The sequence below is a fragment of the Anser cygnoides genome, chromosome 1 (genome assembly GCF_040182565.1).
Source record: "Anser cygnoides isolate HZ-2024a breed goose chromosome 1, Taihu_goose_T2T_genome, whole genome shotgun sequence".
NCBI lineage: Eukaryota > Metazoa > Chordata > Aves > Anseriformes > Anatidae > Anser > Anser cygnoides.
Window position 1 is genome coordinate 45,824,363 of NC_089873.1, and position 21,535 is coordinate 45,845,897.

General features: G+C 39.3%; 1 protein-coding gene across 10 annotated transcripts in view; it reads right to left on the reverse strand.

Moving 5' to 3' along the window:
* Positions 1–202: 202 nt before the first annotated feature.
* Positions 203–21,535, reverse strand: part of CNOT4 (CCR4-NOT transcription complex subunit 4) — a 72,951-nt gene continuing 51,618 nt past the window's right edge. For 7 of the 10 annotated variants that reach the window (XM_066994355.1, XM_066994375.1, XM_066994356.1 and 4 more), the window contains 5 exons: positions 19,905–19,962; positions 19,373–19,622; positions 17,122–17,619; positions 2,331–2,543; positions 203–1,576 (listed from right to left, as the gene is read on the reverse strand). In XM_066994355.1, coding sequence (XP_066850456.1) covers positions 1,275–1,576; positions 2,331–2,543; positions 17,122–17,619; positions 19,373–19,622; positions 19,905–19,962 — 1,321 coding nt within the window. In that variant the 3' untranslated portion in view covers positions 203–1,274. The remainder of the gene's footprint in view (positions 1,577–2,330; positions 2,544–17,121; positions 17,620–19,372; positions 19,623–19,904; positions 19,963–21,535) is intronic. The other 3 variants (XM_066994368.1, XM_066994377.1, XM_013182564.3) reach the window with 1 other exon arrangement.

Genomic DNA, 21,535 nt, shown 5'->3' on the forward strand with positions numbered 1-21,535 from the left:
GACAACAGAATCCCTTTAAAAAGATTAGCATTTCTATGCTTTTTCCACCCTTCAATACAGAAGTCACCATGCAATGCAGCATTTCATGAAAAATTAACTCCAATTCGGACAAACAGGAGGAAGAAATCATGCAATGACACACGGCTTTACCAGATGCAGTTCTTCAAAATCCAAGTTTAAAAAAAGAAAGGCAAACACAAAGTCATCATCAAGTTTTCTGTTTTATTTAAGATTTTAGTTTTAATTCTGAAGAAAGAGGTACATTTCCTTGGTTTTAGTTTTAGCGTTGGGTTATAACCATGTTTATCTGTTTCTTTCCTGTCTTTTCAATACTGCACAAACGTCCAGAAACTACAGGGTTAAGTAAAAGCTGCAGGCAGAGGAGGTCAGAGGTTGCTCCTGATGGTGATCATGTGGCCCCAATGCAGTGCTATCCCAGAGTGCCCTAATCAGGTGAATCTTTGTTTTTTAAAAAAAAAAGAAAGAGAGACTGACAGAGGAGACAGAAAGACTGAAGTAAATATCACTCGTGTTTCAGCTGCTTATAATTATATTATGTATACACTAGGTATTAAATCTGTGAATACTTTTAAAACATTAACGTTTACTTTAAACCTAAAGCCAAAATTAAAAAAATCTTATTCTCCCCTCTTTAAACCACTCTTCAGCAACATGCCAGTTACTCATAGCTCTAAGTGTTTTGTCTTTCAACACACTTCATGTCAAACCTCTTACTGAGTGACACAATAAAGTCGCCTTTTCTGAAAAGAAAAAAAAAGACATAGCATTTTCCCTGTGTAGTGCCACACTGAATGCAAAAACAAATGTTAGGCCACTGCTTGCCCCACATGTTCAGTAACTTCATTTAAATTAAATACCTTTTCCATATTTCTGCATTGGATTCTGCATTGCATTTTTCTCCTATTGTAGACTGACACTTTTCCACTAGGCAGGAATACTCATGTGCAAAAAGACATAAGACAGTAATATTCTCCTTAAGCATTGAGGCTGCATTTTGATTTCTCTCTCTCTTTTTTTTCTTAGGATATTTAGGAATTATTTCAAACAGTGTATTTCCAACACTGGCTTCAGCAGAAACTTAACAAGAAGATCTGGTCATGACCCTGCGATGGCATTGCATTTGGGGGGGAGGTTTGATCAGGAACTGGATTCTTCAGAAAGAAAGATATGACAGGGAACAGTAGGTGGGCATAGGGAGGAGTCAGGGTGGGACACTTCCTGCATTTCTAACGTTTTGTTTTTTTCCACCTTTCCTAATGACGATCCAGCGCTGAGCTCTGTAGTAGATCTGTGGGCGTTTTACTGGGGGGTCTGAAGGCTGTCTGAAAGCCTGGGGGTGGGGAATGGAAACTGGTGGGGTTTGAAGGAGGAGAGTAGGGATTCCAACTGGCTCTGTGCAGAGGGATCTGTGTGCCGAAGGGGTTACTGTGGTGTGTCTGTGACGGCGCTGCACTGGGGCCGTCCACCTCTGTGAGGGCCTGAAGAGATTTTAGCCAATGTGGAGGATTGTCGTCTTGAAGGGTGTCTAAACTGTTTCCTGTGGAGGCTGGGATACCTACAAAGAGAAGAAAAAACAGGATACAGGCAAGTCAGAGCAGAAACAATAAGCTGAGCATGAAGGAGGTCAATTTAACCTAGCACAAAACAGTGAGAAAACATCATTAGTTTGTACAGATAACACATTTTACATTATATGTTATCCTGCCCACAAAACATTTAACATTTAAATCCAGACAGGAGAAAGTGCCCCCTCAGAGCACTCCTTTGTAAGATACACGTTTTTCTATCAAGCGTTCTGCACGAGGACTGCGACCCTGTTTCCGTGAGCTTACCACACCAAACCCTACCTGTGCCCTGCATGCTTTTCTTCCTGCTCTGCCTACTTGAATCATGCTTCAGCCTCTCTAACAGGGAAAACACAACCAGACAGCCTTATAAAATAGAGCTTTATAAACAAGTGGAGTACGTCCCTTTTTAAATAACATAGTCCAGTTACTGATTCCAGTGCCTCAGGACCAGCGGCGCACAAACCGGACATGCCATCCTGCAGAAGGGACACCTAAGTTGATCCTATAGATAAGCACTGATCATCCTGACTGCCTGCAGAGGTCCTGGGCATGCACTGCAAAGGGTTACGTGACAGTTTACGCCTAGCGGTTCCACAAAAATTCCTGGACCCTTGAGGTTTTGTGGATGGAAGCTGGAAGAGACCACCGCATACTTTTTTTTTTTCCAAGATGTAAATCAGTTTGTGCCAAATACCCATTTGATGGTTTGCCAGCGGAGCTGAAGGAGTGAGAAACGATTACCTGTGATGATTGCGGGGTCCATCCAGCTGCCAGGGCTGTCCCAATTCAGGCTGTCGGTGGTGGCAGTGTTGGACGTTGGTACACTGTGGTTGGCGTTGGAGGGGGAAGAAGCATTGGGCAGTCCACCAAAGTTGATGTTAATGTTCGGTAGAAGTGCCCTTAGCCCGTCCTGCCATTCCTTCATATTTAAACTCTCTACAGAACTGCTGTTGTCTGGGAGATTTACCAACAAAAAAAATGAAAGATAAAAAAATAAAAAGCTGAAGTTAGAAACAGATGTCCTTCTTTGGTGGGGTATGGGATTTTGTTTTTACTTGTTAAGCTAAGCATTTAATACTTTCCCTGTCCAAAAATTAGGGTAAATGTTTATATGGTTGATGAATTATCCAGAGGGACTGGCAGGTTTTAAACCAAGTGTAAGTGGGTGGGAGAAAGATTTAACTCCTCCCCCATTACATATTTCCCCATTTGTTTTTTCAGTTCAGAGGCTCAAATAATGAAGGGCACAGTGGCTCCATTATTGATTAGGGAAAGCCTACCAGATTCTTTATGAAAGGACCTCTGGTGCAAGCTAGGTAACCCAATTCATCTGCTTTATCAATGGGCAGCAGGCTCGAAAGGGTTGTTTTCTTTGAAGTATATTAAAATGAAGAAAGGCTAGGTAGGGCTTTGCTATAGAAACCGAACATGATTAAATTTCCTGAGGAACCAGGGAGGCAGGGAAATATCACGAAAGTTTTTTGTTTTGTTAAAGCTTGCTCATTCACAGCCCTACAGATGTTCTTCCGAAGAAAACAGTAACTAGGTTCTCATGAAGCTGGAAGGAACGTGATTTCCTCTTGCAGTTGAAGAACAGTAGCAAAAATTCTTTAGAGACCCGTCAGAGTCATTTCTGGCACAGCAACATCCTCAAACTTTGGTTAGAAGCAAACCAGCTGGATACTGCAACAGTCAAATCTGAACTATTTTGCAAAGTTTCAAGGCATGTATTGAAAATGGACAACAGCACAACTTGGCTGTTCGCACTACAGCAAGTGATCCCCACACACAAGTGGTAAACCATGCTATCTAGAACAGACTATCAGGTTGCAGGATCCATTTCCTGCTTTAGGAATCCCAAAGCAAAACAACACAAGAGCATCCTAGTATTTCATCTGCCAATACTGCAAGTTAATATTAAATACAGCTTTCTGTCAAACATATTTGAAAGGAGAGCGGTGGGTAGTATGCTGGCACTGCACCGTGACAAAAAATAGAATAGACTTTTTTTTTAAAGCCTTCTCTACCTGTCCTAATTGAAGAAAAGACCTTGATGCCAACTAGCAGTGTTACTGTGAGATACGTGCAGAATACTGCTACTCCAACAACTGAAGAGATTTAAGTCTTCACAGAAAATTAGAGAATATCACTAGCTTGCAACTCTGTTTGGAGACTGAAAAAGGTAAAGTCACTTGCTATCAAAACTTTCCTTAGCAATTTTTGTAAAGGGCAATGCCCAGAAAGAGCTGATGTCTCCAACAATCCCCTTTTTGTAACACATTCTTGAAATCCTGTGCTTTCATAATGAACTTTCCCTCCTGAGACTGATTTACATATATATATACACACACACTTATATGAAGACTAAACTTAAGATGTTCTTTCTGTATAGAATTAGAGCAATTTAAACCACAACAGTAAGTCATATTTCAGCCCATGCCACCAGCTGAGCTTCAAAATTAATTACTATGCTGATCTGCTATACCCACTTCACCTATGATGACTACTGGGACAAAGCATTCACTTCTAACCCTCGGCATGCCTAACACAGTTTGTTCCAGCACAAGCATCTGTGTGCTTCAGTGCCCACAGGTAGCAGGACAGCAGCTGAAATCTAGAACATCTGTGGCCAGACTGCTGCTGCATGCAGGTGAAGCAACCACTCTTCAGAGGTTAGCGCATTAAGTACCTCAACTAGAATGGAAGCGAACTTGAGCACTGCAGTAAGCAAAGAAACAACAACTCAAAAGTCATGTGGTAGCAGTAAACCCTAAAGCCTGCCCATAACTATATGCACCACGCTCCATCTACAGATCCAAATTTTAAGTGCTTCAGGAGAAAAAAGCCCAAGCAGTAACAGAACTGCAGCTCTGACTCCACCAAGTATCTCAGAGCAGTTTCAGAAACCTTAGCACATAGACGTGAGAAAAGCAGCCCAGCATCCCAACTTCAGCATGCCTGTGTCCACACAACCACGTGAAGCAACAAGTGTGTTCAATGGGGCTGGTCTGGAAGTCACATTGGAAGAAAAGAGCGGGCTTATCTGTGACTTGTTCTAATCTCATTTAGCACTGAGCTGTACTGCATACAGCTGGCTTTCATCTGTACTTTCTTTCACCGTAAATCAAAACCACTCCCTGTTCTCTCCAGAACTCACTCACTTCCTTGCAATATTAACGCCCACAAACCTTTTTAAATAATTTGGTGTAGTTACTTCTTCATTCAGACCTATAAAATATATATATAATTTTTCCAAGTCTAGTTACATGACCCTGGGATTGAAAAATTTGGAATTTAAAAGACAAAGCACTAGCCAGAAACATCCTTGATAGATTTTTGCCCACAATCCTCTCAACATCCATAGGCCTATGAGAGGTAAGTTCCAAAATTCAGCTCTCCAAACAAAAATAGCCGACTCACCATCACAGAAATAACTGTGGTAGACTCCCCAGGGCGCAGTATCAGTTTCCACTATTTTCTTACACCACTGCTTCCAAAGGCATGTGCAAGGAATACAGCTCATTTGTAATTACTTCTACTATGCAGGCAAAAAGCATGTACAAGATGCTTACTAAGACCACATGTAAGCAAACATACTTGGAATACCTGTGTGTTGGGGATCTGCAAGCTTGTGATGATCTTAATCACTGGTGTTACTAACCCCAATACGCCCTCAAAGCCTGTGAGACAGCAAATAAGCTACACACCTGCAACATATGCCTGTACGCATGCACACAGTATAATAAATAATGTCACTGAGAAAGTCTGATGAAGTCAAAGCCACCAAGAAGACAACTTTTAAGTAATGGGATAGGGAAATAAATACAGTATGGCATTACGCTGTCTTGGGCTAAGAAAAATATGTTGACTGTTGTCATGTTATTTGCCATATACAGAATGACAGAGTACCGAGTACGTAAGAGTCCAGAAGGATAACAAGCATTTGAAATACAAGATTTTTCCATGGAACCTTTTCAAGGAACAGAAGAAGCTGGCACTTTTTGTTGAAGTGACAGGCTGTAAGGCAGGCACAGTGTACCATTAGTATTTACCATAACGGAAGACAAGACAAAGGAGGACTGTCCTTTGTCTCAACTGTCAGTACAAAATCCACTTAGAATCACTGAATGCAAGAGAAGAAAGTCCTAGAAGGATTCAACATCTATATATATCTTTTTAATTTATTAAAATCTCATGCTCCTAGGTACAAGCAAATGACAAAACTCCCAAAGATGTGACTTTCCCAGACAGTTGTGTTTTATGGGGCTAAAAAAGCAAGCTATGACAAAAAATACTGCTCTCTGACACCAAAGAAAAAGCAAGCACCACATTACTCAGGTGCCTGTAACAGTTTTCTAGCTTGGCTAATAAAAGCACCATAAAAAACAAACCCGCCAAACAAACATGACTAAACGAAGCTGCTCAGCTTTCTCAGACTCAAAGCCTCCAAGGAGAAGTGCAGCAATTACTCTTGCAATTACTCTTACAGCATTTGGTAAGGGGTTACATGCATTGATGGGTAAGGGCAGATGGGATCGACAGAGACTGCAAAGCCCTACAACACCTCCTGCACTACCTACTGACTGCGACCAGGTAGGACAGCCAGTCACAAAGCAGCCTGATGCAAAACAGCGCCTGAGCAATCTCGGGGCACCACCCAGCAAGGCTCAAACCACACAGTTAAATCACCATGCCTGTGCTGGAGTCTGACAAGTTTTAAACATGAGTAAGTGAAAATGCAAAGTACTTCCACCACCTGAAGAAAGTAAATAAGACTCTTCAGCTAGTTCATTCTTTTTGTTAACGAAGTTTATGGTTGACCATAAAGCTAGTACCGTGTTTATAAACAAATAGGTAGCTTCCCATTACTACACATCTACTAAAAAGATTTTTTAAGTCATCTTTCCCAACTTTATTCCCTGCTACCAAATAGGTTTGATTTTTAACTGGCTAGCAGCCTGCTTGGTTGGACACCACAACCTATGAACATGAGAACCAATACACTACTCCTTCCCTCTCTCAAAGAGTGGAAATGTTGTCTCCAACGGCTTCATCCCAATTTAAAGCAGGATGTCCAAGGACAGTGGGAAAATTGGACAGAGTCCAAATACAGTTCACATCAATGAAAAGATTTTATACACCAAGATCAACTGGAAGCATTTTAGAGCCTCCTCCCTTCCCACCCCCCAGCCTTGTCCCCCGGACAAGAGAATAACCTCGTGAAGCTCCCCTGAAAGCACCACTATTTGCACAAAAATGGGCACAAACACAGATCACAGACTATATTAAACTTCAATTTTCTCTTAATGCGCATTTCATAATCCCGTCTGCTCTAACGGAAACCTGAGTTTCCAGAGGTGAACAGACCCCACCGTTCTGGCACGGAACTTTTTCATGTTTCTGATGTAGTACGTCACCATGAAATAAAAGCATTGTACCTAAATTTTAACAGTTTAGGACTGTCTGAAACAGAACAGACAAGGGACAGAAAATGCTTCACCACAGACATAACCTGTTTATCTATCTACCATAAAGCAAAAATACTTAGTTATTTTTAAACAGATACTACTGGGAAGTCTGATCTGCATAAAGCTGGTGACTTTATGAATTTGTAATGAAGTCACTGCCCCATCATGACATCCTAGCAGACAGTCTGCTAGTCTTACTGCACTGCCTTTTATCTGCAATGTTTTGACATTGTTCCTTCAAATCAGGTGGAACAACATGTATTTGGGGAAGAGACAGTAAAGGGGATGATAGCCAAGCAAAAAAAAAAAGCATGGTTCTGTTGTATGTAATCAGTACTTCAGAGGAAGTTTGCATAACTGTCAGTTTCATGACTTCATGAATTCTGACAGACAACACTACAATGCAGACTGTTTAAAACACAAAGGTTTTTCAAATTTGGCTACCCCACTTGATCTTTTATATCAAGGGTAATGGGATAGCACATCTGAGTTTCATTTTAGTGGGCTTGTCTCCCACCAAATAATGTCCTACAAAGACCGGACCCTTTCAAATCATTGTCCTAATTCCAGTACAAGACTATGATCAAATCTGTATCAAGGTTCAAACAGCACATTAAGGAACTAACAAAGATCACAAGACCATCACATTAAGTGAATGTAAAGCAAGTGCAGTTCTTTGCCAAAATTATATTCCAAGCTAATACAAGAGCCTGACTGTACTAATTGCGTAAAACTTAAATATCTTTATGCCAGGAGTCCTAACTGTTCTAGTCCTGCTGAAGAGCAAACAGTCCTGCAAATCTGGGTCGCAATTATTTGTTTATTTTTGAAGAACCCATCAGTATGCCGTGTGTATGACCGAGGCACACAACAGTGCTAGAGAAAAGCCTCAAGTAAGCAAAAGCAATTCAGAGGGAAACCACTGTATAGGGAAAAAAAATAAACCTATTAGCCACGTTGTGTAACTGCACAGGTTAGCAGCAACAGAAGCGCACAGAACAGCGAGGTATGCTCAGGACCAGAATGCCCACTGCAATGACCTGGCTATTAGGAGGCCCTTAGGAAAGCTTCAAGGACACTGTACAGTAACAGTTTTGAAGCCTTGGCAAAACAACCAGAATTACAAAGTTGGGCCCAGGACAGGAAAATAAATAGTTTAAAAAAAAGAAAAGGAACAGGAAAGAGGACCTGAAAGAGTTCACTGAGTTTTTCCAACTTGAACAGAGCCAAGCGTGGCCACCAGCCAAGCATACCCTTGGTATGGCATCCCTATTAGTCCCAGCCTGCACTCTGTGCTACCCTTTTAACAGGTACCACAGGTAGCCCGTGCTTTCCATGAAACAGCTCCTTAACCTGTTCTGAAGTGATAGGGGCTTTATTTTCAGCTCAAGATTCCCCTCCACTATTGGTATTTCTCTTTTGCAAGAAGATATCCGATATTTCACTCTGTAGGGAGAAAGAGGAGAGGACATCCATCTTAAGATGAAGTGATTCCCGTCACATGAGAGAAATTTAAAAACCTTTCATTCAAAGCCTCCATCATCATCATCAGAACAGTGATGATAAAACCATACCTGTGTCACTTTAACACAATTAAGCGTGTTTGCTCTAGGAATTTTCTAAAACCATGAGTAAAATTCTGCTCACACTGCTGTGGTCTGAAGGATTTCACTCTCAGACTTCATTGATTCTGCGTTTGTGATTTCTAGGAAACGTACAATGCTTAAACTAAATGACGAAGTGGCACACAGATTCACAATAGCCTGAAAACATCATTGTCAGAATAAGATTGAACCTGTCCACATTTAAACAGCGTCACTACTCATCGGGAATACAAGTAGCCACTTCATGTAAGGGAGATACCAAGTGACAGGAGTGCTGGAAGATAAAGCTGCTAAGGAAAACATGTAAAAGCCTCACAGACATTCTCTATGCATCAGAAGCAAGTTGGTGATCCAGGAAAACAGCTTTCTAAATATCATTCCCCAGAGCAGATTTCACAGGAAAGTCTTACGGTCACGAACTCAAAGAGCAAGGGAAACCAAAGAGCAAGGGAAACAGCAATACACGTATATACACACAAAATTGGATTTGGTAATAAAGAGCACTACTCTACTCTGAACTTTAAAGTAATGCAAGTAGAGCAGCTTTTATCTTGATCCCACATTGATTTCCACGGTTATATTAATCCCACATCTACCCCATTTAATAGACATCATGTAAATTAGAAAGGCACTATTTTTCATTTAAACCGCACTTTTTTTTTTAAAGGATGCCAGTAAACCAAACTACCGAGTACAAGAGGAATATATTGAATTCTGAACTATACACTTTGAAGGAAGAAAATCTTTTTTCTAAATAATTTTCCTTTCTGATGAAGGTCTGACAGTATAACCTTTAAGCTTTCTTTGACTAAGTAACTATTAAGACAGATATTCAATAGAAAGATTCATATTTACTTGTACGTACAGTGTCAGAACTTAAATCAGGTTTGAGAAAAGCAATTTTGTATTAGTATTCTATCCTTGTGACTGACTTGTACTTACCACAGCTCAAGAGACCAAATCTAATACATAATTATAGCAGCCAGCCACCTAATTCTAAGCCTTAAGAAAACTTCAAACCAAGATTCTCACTAGCTTTGAAAAACATGCTGACATCAAGTCAGATGTTTCCAGAGTATCCTGGAGTATTCCAGCATTTTTATTACTTTTTAATTATTTATTGCTGAAAGTATATAGGATTCCAGTGTAAGACCTCAATCAAGTTGGGGTCCACTTTCCTACCTGCAAGAATGACATTCTGTAGTACTTCCACTTTAGTCAGTAAATATCCTTTTTCATGTGAGCTAATTCCTCATCCAAAAATGGATATCATAAGACTAAATGCAGTTATCACCACTGATGATACTAAATCTTAATGTAAACCTAAACTGAGCTCATAAAGACTGTTAAAGGCACTGCAACAAAGACAGACATCTGAATCCTACACATGGAAAGCGTGACTTAAAAGCCCAGGAAGATAAGCAATTTCCATTCATCTGAGGGAAAAAATAACTTTCACTGAAGTATACCTGGTGCTTACTCTTAGTTTTTGCAGCAGATTTCAATCTTACTATGTTATCCTAACTGTCGGGAAAAAAATGCTTTGACCTCAAATGAAAATCCTTTACATGTACCTGTGGTATATGCATATATACGTATGAAAGCAAAACGTATGGAATTTTCCCCATGGTCAATACAGTAACTAGAACTGGTAAAGGAAACTCTGATCTTCAATGTCATGATCAATAATTAGCAAGAGCCTATACAGTTAAAAATTCAGGATTCCAGGAATTCCTATCCAATCCTCTGACCAAGGCTGTGAGAACAGCATTAGTACAATGAATGCATGCACTAACAAATTACAAACCCATTTTCAATTTCTCCATGTATGTAACCAATACAGCTGAGGTATATTTGTGGATACTTCATTCCATGAGAAGGTTCAAGAAACCTAAAGAAAAACAAACTCTCCATGACAGTAATTCTGATTACTAAATACTATCTTCCAACAGAGATGACCCACTTTAAATGTAAACATACACACAGGTAGGTATAGTTTTTTAATCGGTATCTTTGGGAACAAGCTAAAGTTCAACTGAGGCTGTTACAGGGAAGGAACCAAGAGATGACAAAGCAGGGAAAAGATCAGATTTTTTTTCCCCAAGAGAGATTTGGTGGCATTCAGAAGGAAAACCCTTTTCATAACACTGTTCTTTTAATTGCTGTTGTTTCTTTAGGGTATTTCACTTACATTCCTGCACCATTACAATTTTTTTTTCTTAAATTATGCTCGACTTTTCTCAGTGGTTATTCAAGTTGTTTTACTTAGAAATACATTTATGTAGAAAGCTTATGAACTGTGTGCTTTTTGTTAAAACTCAGTCATAATTAGAATTTGTAAAATTGACTTGACCCGGAAAGATTTGAAGTTTCAAGTCCATTCACAAGATGTGGCCTCATTTGACAACGCTACTTGTCTGATACAGCTTTTATAACATTTGGTGAACTGCTCTTAAATAGTTTAATAATGAAAAGCTCTTGCTTTTATGTAGTGAATTTAGTCTACCATCCCTAAAATACAGGCTAAGGCCACAGTGCTCATGCAGCTGAAGTTTCTTTGGTGAGACTACTGGGGACACGGACCAGTCAGGAAGGGCTGACTTCAAACACCTGCCCCGTGTTCGCTTCCCCTGCTTCTTGTTGGGGAGTTACCTGAAAGCTGTCAGGACTGATGGGCCAGAGTGCAAATGAGGTGAGCCACGCGGGCCAATTTCAGCCAACATAGCATTTGTTTCGAGTCTAGCTATGTTAACATGATTAGTCATTTCTCTGATGTGCTGCAGCCAAGAAAAGTTGGAGGATTTTTATTTTTATATTTACATCGTCACATTTTTCTTTCAAAGTAAAATTAGACATTTAAAAAATAGGCAAAAAAGCAGGATGCCTGTCCTTAACTGCCATCCCTAATAATCTTACAATTAAACATTTTCAAAAATTTAGTAAGAGCTTGAACCAAGCTCACAGAGATGAAGGAATAGGTATTTATACAGTAAGCTTTATTTGGAACAGTATCTCCTGTACAATCATAAGAGAAATTCCATAGGATTTTAGAACAGTTGCTATATCAACACCAAAAAGGCACTGGGGCAGGGGGGAGGTCAGATGAGACTTTAAAGCAGATGGAGAAATGGCAAGACTTGAAGGACAGGTGCTGGGGATGAGGTTCTTTCAGAGAGAATGACAAGATTATGTTGTTACGGAGGAGGGGACTTACTAGTGAATGCATAAAGTATATGGGAGTTGAGGAACACAATAACAGAGGTACAATAAAGAATATTCACAGCAGGCTTCAAACCATGCCATTTGAGATTGGCCCTGTATTTAATATTTTAAAAATTAATCAGAAGTCTCACTTCCATATACTGTATTTTAAACCTAGCAGCATTAAAAATACCTTCTTGCACCTCTGGAGCAAGGGAAGCAAGCAAGCCAAAAACTTATTTTCAAATTTAATTTGTTACATATGGTGCTGAGAATTTCACCTCTTCACTAGTGAAATACAAAATCAATTAGAACTGGAAATAAAAGGAGAAAAAGCCAGAGCTTATAAATAAGCTCTGACTTTCATGGGTGGGGAATGCACACAGGAACAAATGATTTCCAAAATAAGATGGGAGAAGGGGAAAAGGCCCACGAACCTCCATGACAAATCAGATACCCTGAGAAGAGCACAATATTCAACAGCAAAGATTAGACCAAGAATGGCATCGTATTTGCTGATGAAAATAGCACAGGGGATCTCTGCAATGGTCAGCAAAAGCAATACTGGAAACAAATGAGGGTCATTTCCAAACAGCCCTTTTCACATGACAACTTAAAAGCAGCATTCAGTCCTTTATTTTCAGGTGAGCAGAGATCTTGACATTGGCATAACATCCATTTCAGAGAGCAGCTGCCCTGTGCTCTGGAAGGATAGAGGCCTTCAGAGGTGTCAAACCCAGCACCTAAACTATTAGTTGCTTCAGTTCAGATTTTCAATGGATTCGCTGTTTTCAATATTTACACCTAATCAGATAAAGACTTCAGCTACAGGCAGCCATAGATCTCATCAGGAGCACAGAAAAGACAACATGAAGCTGCAGTGCTTTGGCTTGACAGAAAGCCAAATGTCACCGAAGACCATCAAGGGAGCAAGCAGTCTTCTTTAAAGGCTTAGAACAGAAAATTAATGGCCTAATGCATCTTACTCTTAACCCGCATGAGCATCTATACTTAATTTCAAACTGGCATTAAACCTTTCACATTGTCAGGCCAAGAGGAAAAGCGTGGCAAAGTGCTCTTTCAAGCACTGCAACAAAATAAAGGGACATGAGGCAACGCTGTTTAACTTGCACTGATACCGCTAGGAGACAGGGTTTCATTCTTTATGCTTCCTAACTGTCTCTAGACCCACTTGACTATTTCAAGTATCTTAGATTTTTAGTATCTGTGGAACAGATACACACACAATGTTGTGTACCATTAGTCCTGGAAAAACTAGAATTAATCCATCTCATTGTAACTGAATTGAGAAGCTTTTACAATTATATTTTCTCCTAATTTGGAATTAAATTCATAATAATTATGCAATTAATATATGAAACAACAGCCAGTGTTTCAAAATTTTACTCATATTGCATAAAATTGTCAGGAAAGGTGAGCTAATTTACAGCTTTATTCTACTTTTAGCTGGGTAAATTTGTTCTGTTTTTTTTTCTATGTAATAAAATCCATGACTACCAAACACCCACTAAACTATTTTCCCATTATTAATAGACATGCATTTCATTTTACCATCTGTCTCAAAACAGAGCCCTACTCTATTCTGTGACCCAATACTACACTTATGATTTTAGAATATAAAATCAGGTAATGTAGCAAAGATGATAGTGTATTAACTATCAAAGCTTCTTGATAGCCTAACAGCCTGCAGTAAAATTAAAAAAGGCACACATCTACTCATGGTGCTGTTGGTGCATCTTTCCTTAGTCATTATCTGCAGAATAAAGGAGAGCCCCTCCCCACACAATCCAGGGTAAGATTGCTTTTAGCAACAACCATGCTGTCCAGAAAGATGTCACTGAACTTTTATCCCGAGGCATATTTACACAGCAAGCCATCTAACCCATTCCACTAAAGACTAAACTGGCCCTTGCAATGGAACTACGTTACATCTATTACAGTTTACAGAATCCTGCTGGACAGACAAGAAGGAAGGAAAATTAATTTGTGAATCAGTCAATCAAAAAGTTCATTTAAATAAAGATAGGGGACAACGGTATGTCTGATGAGTATGGCAAATTTCAAGTATATGCATAGTTTTAACATGAAGTCAATTGTGTCACTTCACTAGAAACAGCAGAAGTACTACTACTGAGAAATAGGCTACCACATTCAAAAGATTTTTTTTTTTAAATGAGAGCTTAAAACATTTAGGTAGCACCTGTGTCCTTCCATTTAAATCTAGCACGCATTGCCAAATAGCTCTACTTGGAGCTATGGAATTAGAAAGACAGCACAGATCTGATTTGAAACTAGACAAAAGGCACCTTTAAAATATTACATTTAACACGTCAAACATGACTACTTCACATTCATGTGAATAAAACGTCTACATAAAGCAGAATCAGCAGGAGTTCAGAAAACATTCTTCATACGAGCTTTAAAAACAAATACACTTAAGTGGAACCAACTAAAGTTGGGATTTAGAAAGCCTAGGAAGTAGCTTACTAGCTTTAAAAAAACAATTCATTTTGAAGAGTTTAAGGGCTGCTTGTTTTCACATAAATTGAATGGAAAAGTTGAAAAGGGTTGGTTAAACACAGCATGCAGAGTAATCAGATGATGCACAGAACAAATGTTTTCCTTTTTTTTCCTTTTAAATGACTGGTCCAGTATCACCTGCTTTAGGAATTTGTGATCTTTCACGGTCATGTAAAAAATTTGGTGAGATCTCTCAGGAAATACGCAACTTTGACAGCACTTGAATCTCTGCTAGGAAACAATGTGAAGGTTTTGTTTACACTCAAGTTTCTTTTGCTGTTATATCTGAAACAGCCAAGTTGATGACATTTTCTAAAATACTTTAATTCAGACTAAGAACAAAGCTAACAGGTGCTTCAGATATACTACAACTAACCCCTCTGTATTGCAAATGGCTCTAGTGATACATAAGGCCTTTCTACACCAGCTAGAGTCTGTTATAAACCACTAACAAAGTCATGCCTACATGGTTTCTTTACTCGTATACCACTTGCCTCCCTGAATCCATAAATCAAATAAGGAAACTAGGGAAGTCCTATAATTACACATCTGCTACTGGTAGATTAAAAACGAGCATAAAGAACAGGTATTATTCTTTCACAAAACACTGTTGTAAAGCTTGTGCACTAGATACAGTTTTGAAAATAAATACAATACATTGGAAACTAGCAAGTCAACGTATCAAGAGGCATGAGGGCACCTCCTGATTTTCAAATTATTTGTACTTCTGAAGCAGTTAGAATCACTGCAGGAAACCCAAGACACTAAATGCTATACAAGTAGTACAACTTCATCAACTAGCACAAGAAATACCAGACCTCCTTGAGACTTCAGCCAATCTGACAACAAGAAAAGGAAAAAGCAGTAATTTTGTTCACACAGATCACTTTTTTCAAGGTACATCAGAACTGACATGCAGATCAGCTGAGAAGCATTTGCATAGCAGCTACTAATGCTACCTAATTGTGAACCAGGCAACAGTGTTTTTTATAACAAGAGTTTAAAATCAACTCAAAGGAACTTTCCATAGAGACTACAGCAGATGTTTGCTTTCTGTTCTTAGCACTGTATCTGCCAAAAGTATTTTGAGATTAATTGGTTCTAGCAGTTGTATACACAAAAGGATACGATCAAGTACCATCTCTGTGGCCTTAAGACATGGGGAAAGCACGTGACATGGGCTGCGTGCATCAACCAGGAGCACACAACTGGCTCTTCAGGAGTACCAAGCCTTCTACAAAGAAATTCACTTTCAAACTGCCAAAGGCAATTAAAATAATGCCTTCTAAAAAAAATACTTTGGCAAACCTGAGAATAATCTGCTTTGCAAACGGATCAGTTTTCAGCACTGAAGGATCTTCCTGCCCTCCTAGTCCACAAGAGGGTACTGTTACCAGGCCCTTCACAAGGAGGGTTTTACAATTCAGCAGTAAAGTCAAGACAAAGTCTTGCAAAATTCCTGTGAGTTCTCTGCAGTTTAGGGGAGAGCGAGCAACAACTTGCAGTGCTATAGATGCTGCATTTTTGACTCAATGTCAACTCTTCTTCCCCACACACACATTTCAGTGCAAGCAGTATCAGTAATTTTTGTTTTAAAACTTTGTCACTGCTAGCATAAAGACTGAACTATTTGCATTTGTCATCTGGACAAAATGGTTAGACTATGAATCAGCTGAAGGACTCTACAGCAGTACCATAGCTTCAACAAGCCTCCAAAGAGGACAAAGAACAGGGAAACAGCCAGAATTAGCTCTTGCACTAGAGCATCAAAACAAAAGTGACTTGTTCTAGGTCACCTTCTTGCAGTATACCTAGTACTTCAAACACCACCCGAAGAAAGTACCATTGGCAACATCTCGAGACAGTTTTCTTCAACTCACGGCTACAGAGCTTACGGAGTTTCTACCTGCAGTTCCTTATAAACCTAACACAATTCCCCCCCCCCCCATTAGAAAAAGAGAAGCTGGGCAGGACAAGCCATATAGGAGCTGCAGAAGGATTTCAAAATTCCAGAAATGAAGTTTTAATCAGAACAGTTATTGTCAAAGTTAGCTCCTTAGTTGTAAAGCTTGCTACAGGAGCCTCTCAGCTAATTCAGGGCAGCGAACGACCTGACTGCACATTTATTTTCCTCCAACATCACAAGCCTCACAATCAGGATGAAGCCTCTTACAAACGTTGCAAGCATCCATTCAGTGAAAGACTAACGTGATACAACCAAGGCCATCTGAAGTATAGAAATGAACAGCACTGAATATTTTATTATGCATTCATTTGGTTATGCACAAGAGGGAACAACCTCAGCCAAGACATGTGGCACAAATCGTTACAATTTTCTGAAGTTTTAGTAACTTTGGTCAGCACCTCACATCAACACAAAAGTCACGATTCACTTTCAGGGCCTACCCTTAAGGAAAGCCAGTTTGGAAAGACTGAAGAACCAAAATACCAGTCTGTTTTGGCACAAAATTAAGCGGGCACAGGATACTCCACCTTCCTTATAAAGCTCAATATTACAAGGCTAAACATCCAGATACTTTTTTTTTTTAATGGAGAGGGTCTATTGAAAATGATGTTCCTCCCTCTCTTCATAAGCCTAGTATGACAGTTAAGAGACATAGTTCTACCACTTGTAGCTGGCTATTACCTTTTCCTGTCCTGACTCAGAAACTGAAAGCACGCATTAAGTCATATTCACGGCTGTCCTGATTCACCTACCTGATATAGGGATCCCTCCCAGACCTGTGCTGTGTTGTGGTGGGAGATTCAAGTCCAAGAAATTACTATTTGAGGTGGGATTTGCTGTGTGGTTCAAGTGCATGATGCTATTGCGTGGGAAGGCCATCCAAGGATAGCGAGCTGCTTGGCCTGGAAAACTGAAGGAGTTGTAAACTGCTCGATGCTGTTGAAACTGTGGGAACCTCTGTGGCATGAGTGGAAAGGTGCTACTGAGAGAGTTGGCATTTGCGGGTGCAGCAGGATGCAGAAATCCAGAGCCTGGCCCTTTGGCAGTTGTAGTGTGTGGGGTAGGGTTCTGAAGAGATGTGGGCGAGAGGGAAGGTTGGTCTTGGACTGACAGTTCCTTCTCAATCAGGTCTGCTAAGGCTTTGCGGGTGATGTCAAAGGGGTCAAACCCTAAGTCGTCCTCTTGCTGTTTGGAGGAACCAAACCCAAAAGCCGCTTGCCAGTCTGTGGAGGAAGATACTGGTATAGTTTCTGTTGGAGAGGAATAAGATTTAGAACAAGAATTAGTATTTGTCCATACAAAAATCTCAGCCTCAGTGTAATTTATGTCGCCAGTTTTATCTTTCATGTAATATTTCTTTGTAAATTCCCCAAAGACACACATCATTTTATCAGCTTGGAAATCCATTTTCAGACCAGACTGTAATAGATTTCTACTTCAGCTGAAGTGGCAGAACTAGCAAGCAGTAGTTTTATTACAGAACTGCTCCGACTGCACAAAAGCTTTTGTAAAATAAGCATTTTTCAGTAAAAGCAGAGTAGAAAGAAACCAAAAGACATTAGGACATTCTTTCCACCCAAATTACTGGGGAGAAGTGTGACCAGAGTTTAAAGTTGTTACTCAGTTCAGTATTTCTCTTTAAACATTAATGCTGTGCTTCAACTGTGCTGTGCAAAGAACTGCGGGTGGGGGTATTCCCTCAGATACTTTTGAGTAGTGGTTAAAACGTATTGTCTGCTATTATGACAAAAGCCAAATTCTTATGTATGCGCTTTGACTGAACAAAGGAAATGAGAAACTACGTTACAAGATATTGGTAAATATTCTTAAGCAGCATGGCAGAAGAGTTGGTCTTCCCTGCACTTGCAATTAGCACTTCATTTTATTATAGTGTTTAAGTTTCTTAGCTCAGGTTCAGAGAATGCTGATCCTATTTTCACCATATTTTTCCTTAAAAATTGCAGTGAAGAAAGCTGATGAGTACAAGGTACTATCACTTACAACAACTCCCTCTGCTGGCAGGGAACCTGGACTGCTGCTTTAGGTACCATTAAAATTAACTTCAGCATCCTCTCAGAAAACAAACCTACAATTTCATTTTCAGATTAAAAGTGTTGGTAGGCAGGCAAAAACCCCTGTCCATCATACTTTTACTTTAATAGCAGCCATATATTTTGTATCCATTATGAAACAAGCCACCTGGAAGTTGTCTCCCACTGCTACTTAATCCTCACAAAACTGGTGTATATAGTACTTTAGCAGCAGGTAATTTTCTTGGTAATATTATTTACAAACAGGATTAAGACATCGAGAAGGAGATGAGCATTAAAAGATTAGCCACTAAGTAAAATGCTATTCTATCCCAAAGCATCATTACGTTTTATTTATTACTGATCTTGTTTCATTTAATTTTCGAACACATCCCTTAGGTTTCTAATTTGGAAACTAAAAATGATGATAACCATTCCCAAGACCATATCAATACTCCTAAAATGATGTTTCATTCATGTGAAGTGGTATTTTGTATCTTTCAATTGCTGCAATTAACTGTACTTTTATCTCTTCTGAATATATATAACCTCACTTCGGAAAGATTAGGCAGCTTCAGATAACTATGCAGGATACTCTACAGAAAATTTGAAATTCTACTGCATAGCTTCTGACATTGGAATTGCAGATTATAAACAGATTAATTTTAGTAACAAGCCTGTAGCATTAAATACATGTCACTCACCCTATTAAGCAGACACATGGCTAAGAAAAACTAAAGCACTCTGAAAATTTAGCCATGCGGTTTGAAAGTTCTGTAAATTTTCTTTTAGAAAAAATTCTTATGTCAGTGCAATTCAGTTATGCTGTAGTAAAACATTTTAAACATTTGTGAAGTGGTGGAAAATTATATAAAGCATACCCTAGAGTTTTTAGTTCTACAGTGTTCTAGGCATCAGCTGCAAAAAGGAACCAATATAGAGCAGTGGAAGCTGGGTACAGAGGTGTGCGTACCTGATGTGAAGAGGCTCTGTGGTTCTGGTGCTGTAGGCCAGTCATTTGAAGTCTGTGGAGAGCTGGGGAATGGAGGAAGCCCACTAGGGATGGGGTTAGGGTGCCGAAAGTTGTCAGAGAAGAGCGACTGTGATTCTGTTACAGCCCCTTCAAAAGGGGACCGTGCACTGTGATTAGATGAACTGATGGGTATGACTGGATTGGGTTTTGTTAAACCAGGCGGTGGTGAAGGTGTGTCACTGTTTGTTATCTACAGGCAAAGGAGGAAGAGAGACAATTAGGTCCTGAGCATTTATATACAAAATATTCTTCACTAACAGTTGAAAAAAATCCTCAAAGCTATTGGCAACATTTCCTTTAGTTAATATATAGCTCAGTACAAGGTTTAACACTAAAGCAACTCGGCAGCAGCATACTTTTGTTTCGATTAAAGTTATACAATACTTCAGAAAGTATTTCCTTCTCAAATTACAAGTTGTACCAAGCCAAACAAACTCAATTCTTATGTTCACAGCATTTATCTTTATCTTACCTGCTGGGAGCTGTCACCATTTCCTATACTGAGGGAATCTGAAGGTTTGTCGATAGGGCTGCAAAAGTGGGAGGGGGAAAAAGTCAGTAAGTCACTCAGGTATTTAATGTGAACTTCAACATTTGATTTTGTAGTGATAGAAAAACCTTGAAAGAAAAACAAACCAAAATTAAATTGGGAGAGATAAGAAGGAAATAAGTCCAGTATTTATTACACTTTATTGGAATATTTATGATTAAAAAATTTGCCACAATATTTCTTCCCACCACTCTCCACTCTGCTTGTTGACTCCCCTGTTATGGAACAAAAGGAAAGTTTTAAGTGTCTTCAGAGTAACTCTTAGCCACTCAAAAGCCAGGACAGTATACATTTGTTGTCAGTTCCATCTATTCTACTATTGGAGAGAAAGTTGGGTTTTCTAAATACTTATGTTGTCAGTTCCCACGTGAGTCCTAAATAAATTTGGGGAGAGATAAGAAATTAAATTAACTACTTAATCCTGGTGGCAAGTCAAGCTTTCCATCAGCCTCAAAGCTTTAACTAGCAGAAATTAGTTCCAAGGTGAGAAAACTGAGCTTTGCGATGATAGAAGGGAAAAAAATGCAGAAAGACAATACAAAAAACTGTCAATAAAGAGAACTGAAGGTGAGGTACAGTAGAAAACCACTTCAGAAAGCTATCCACAGGGAATTAACATGACTCAGCTAAAATGGCATACCTTTGGATTCAAGATTTCACAGGCACTTGTGAGCAGCCGTAGTTGTACTAAATACAAAACTAATGGTGTTTCATTAGCATAAGCTCAGACAAAAATCTCTGCTTTGCAACTTAAAGATATTTTCATTTAATCTATTGTAAGAAGAAGAGATGCACAAGCATCTGATTACACAGCCCAGAACACTAGTCCTACAGACAAGGACTAGAAGAACATGAACGTGATGCAATTCAAATTACAGGCCCAATCTGTTAGTGCAAAATAAATATAGATATATTTTAACTGGTTGAAGACTTCAGATTGTAGACAAGTTGCAGTAGCAAGGGCTGTTTGAAAACGAAGTGTGATACTGCATAGAGCCATGTAGCAAGGTCCAAAATTCAATTCCTCGGGTATTTGTTCTCAGGATGACTATCTAAACCCAGAAAAATACATTCTTCTTCGTTGTGAAGAAAGTGTTTAAGTGTTACCCATTAATAAAAACAATTCTGGGGCAAAAGAACACTACATTGGTATTTCATAAAGGTAACTGAAGGTCAAATATATATGACTACAGAAGAAAAATCAGAAGATTAGTTTTGCAAACAAGTATTAGTCCAGTGAAGATTTATAAGTGGTTGAACAGCACGAAGAAAGTTCTTCCACTTGGAAGAAAGTTCCCTATGTCAGTAATTTCTGAATACCTACAGCATAAGAATTTGCTGTAGACGCTTCATTAAATCATCCTGATTGTAGAGCTGATGTTCCAAGTAAGTTCTCTCTCAGAGCCTTTGACAGAAAGTCACAACACTGCAGCCTAAAGCTATGCAACAGACAACTTCTAATGATGGCCTAAACACCGAAAGACAATGTGTATTATACTTGAACCTGCTTAAGCAGCCTGTAATCCTAAAATATGCTTTCAGTCCTCAAGAAT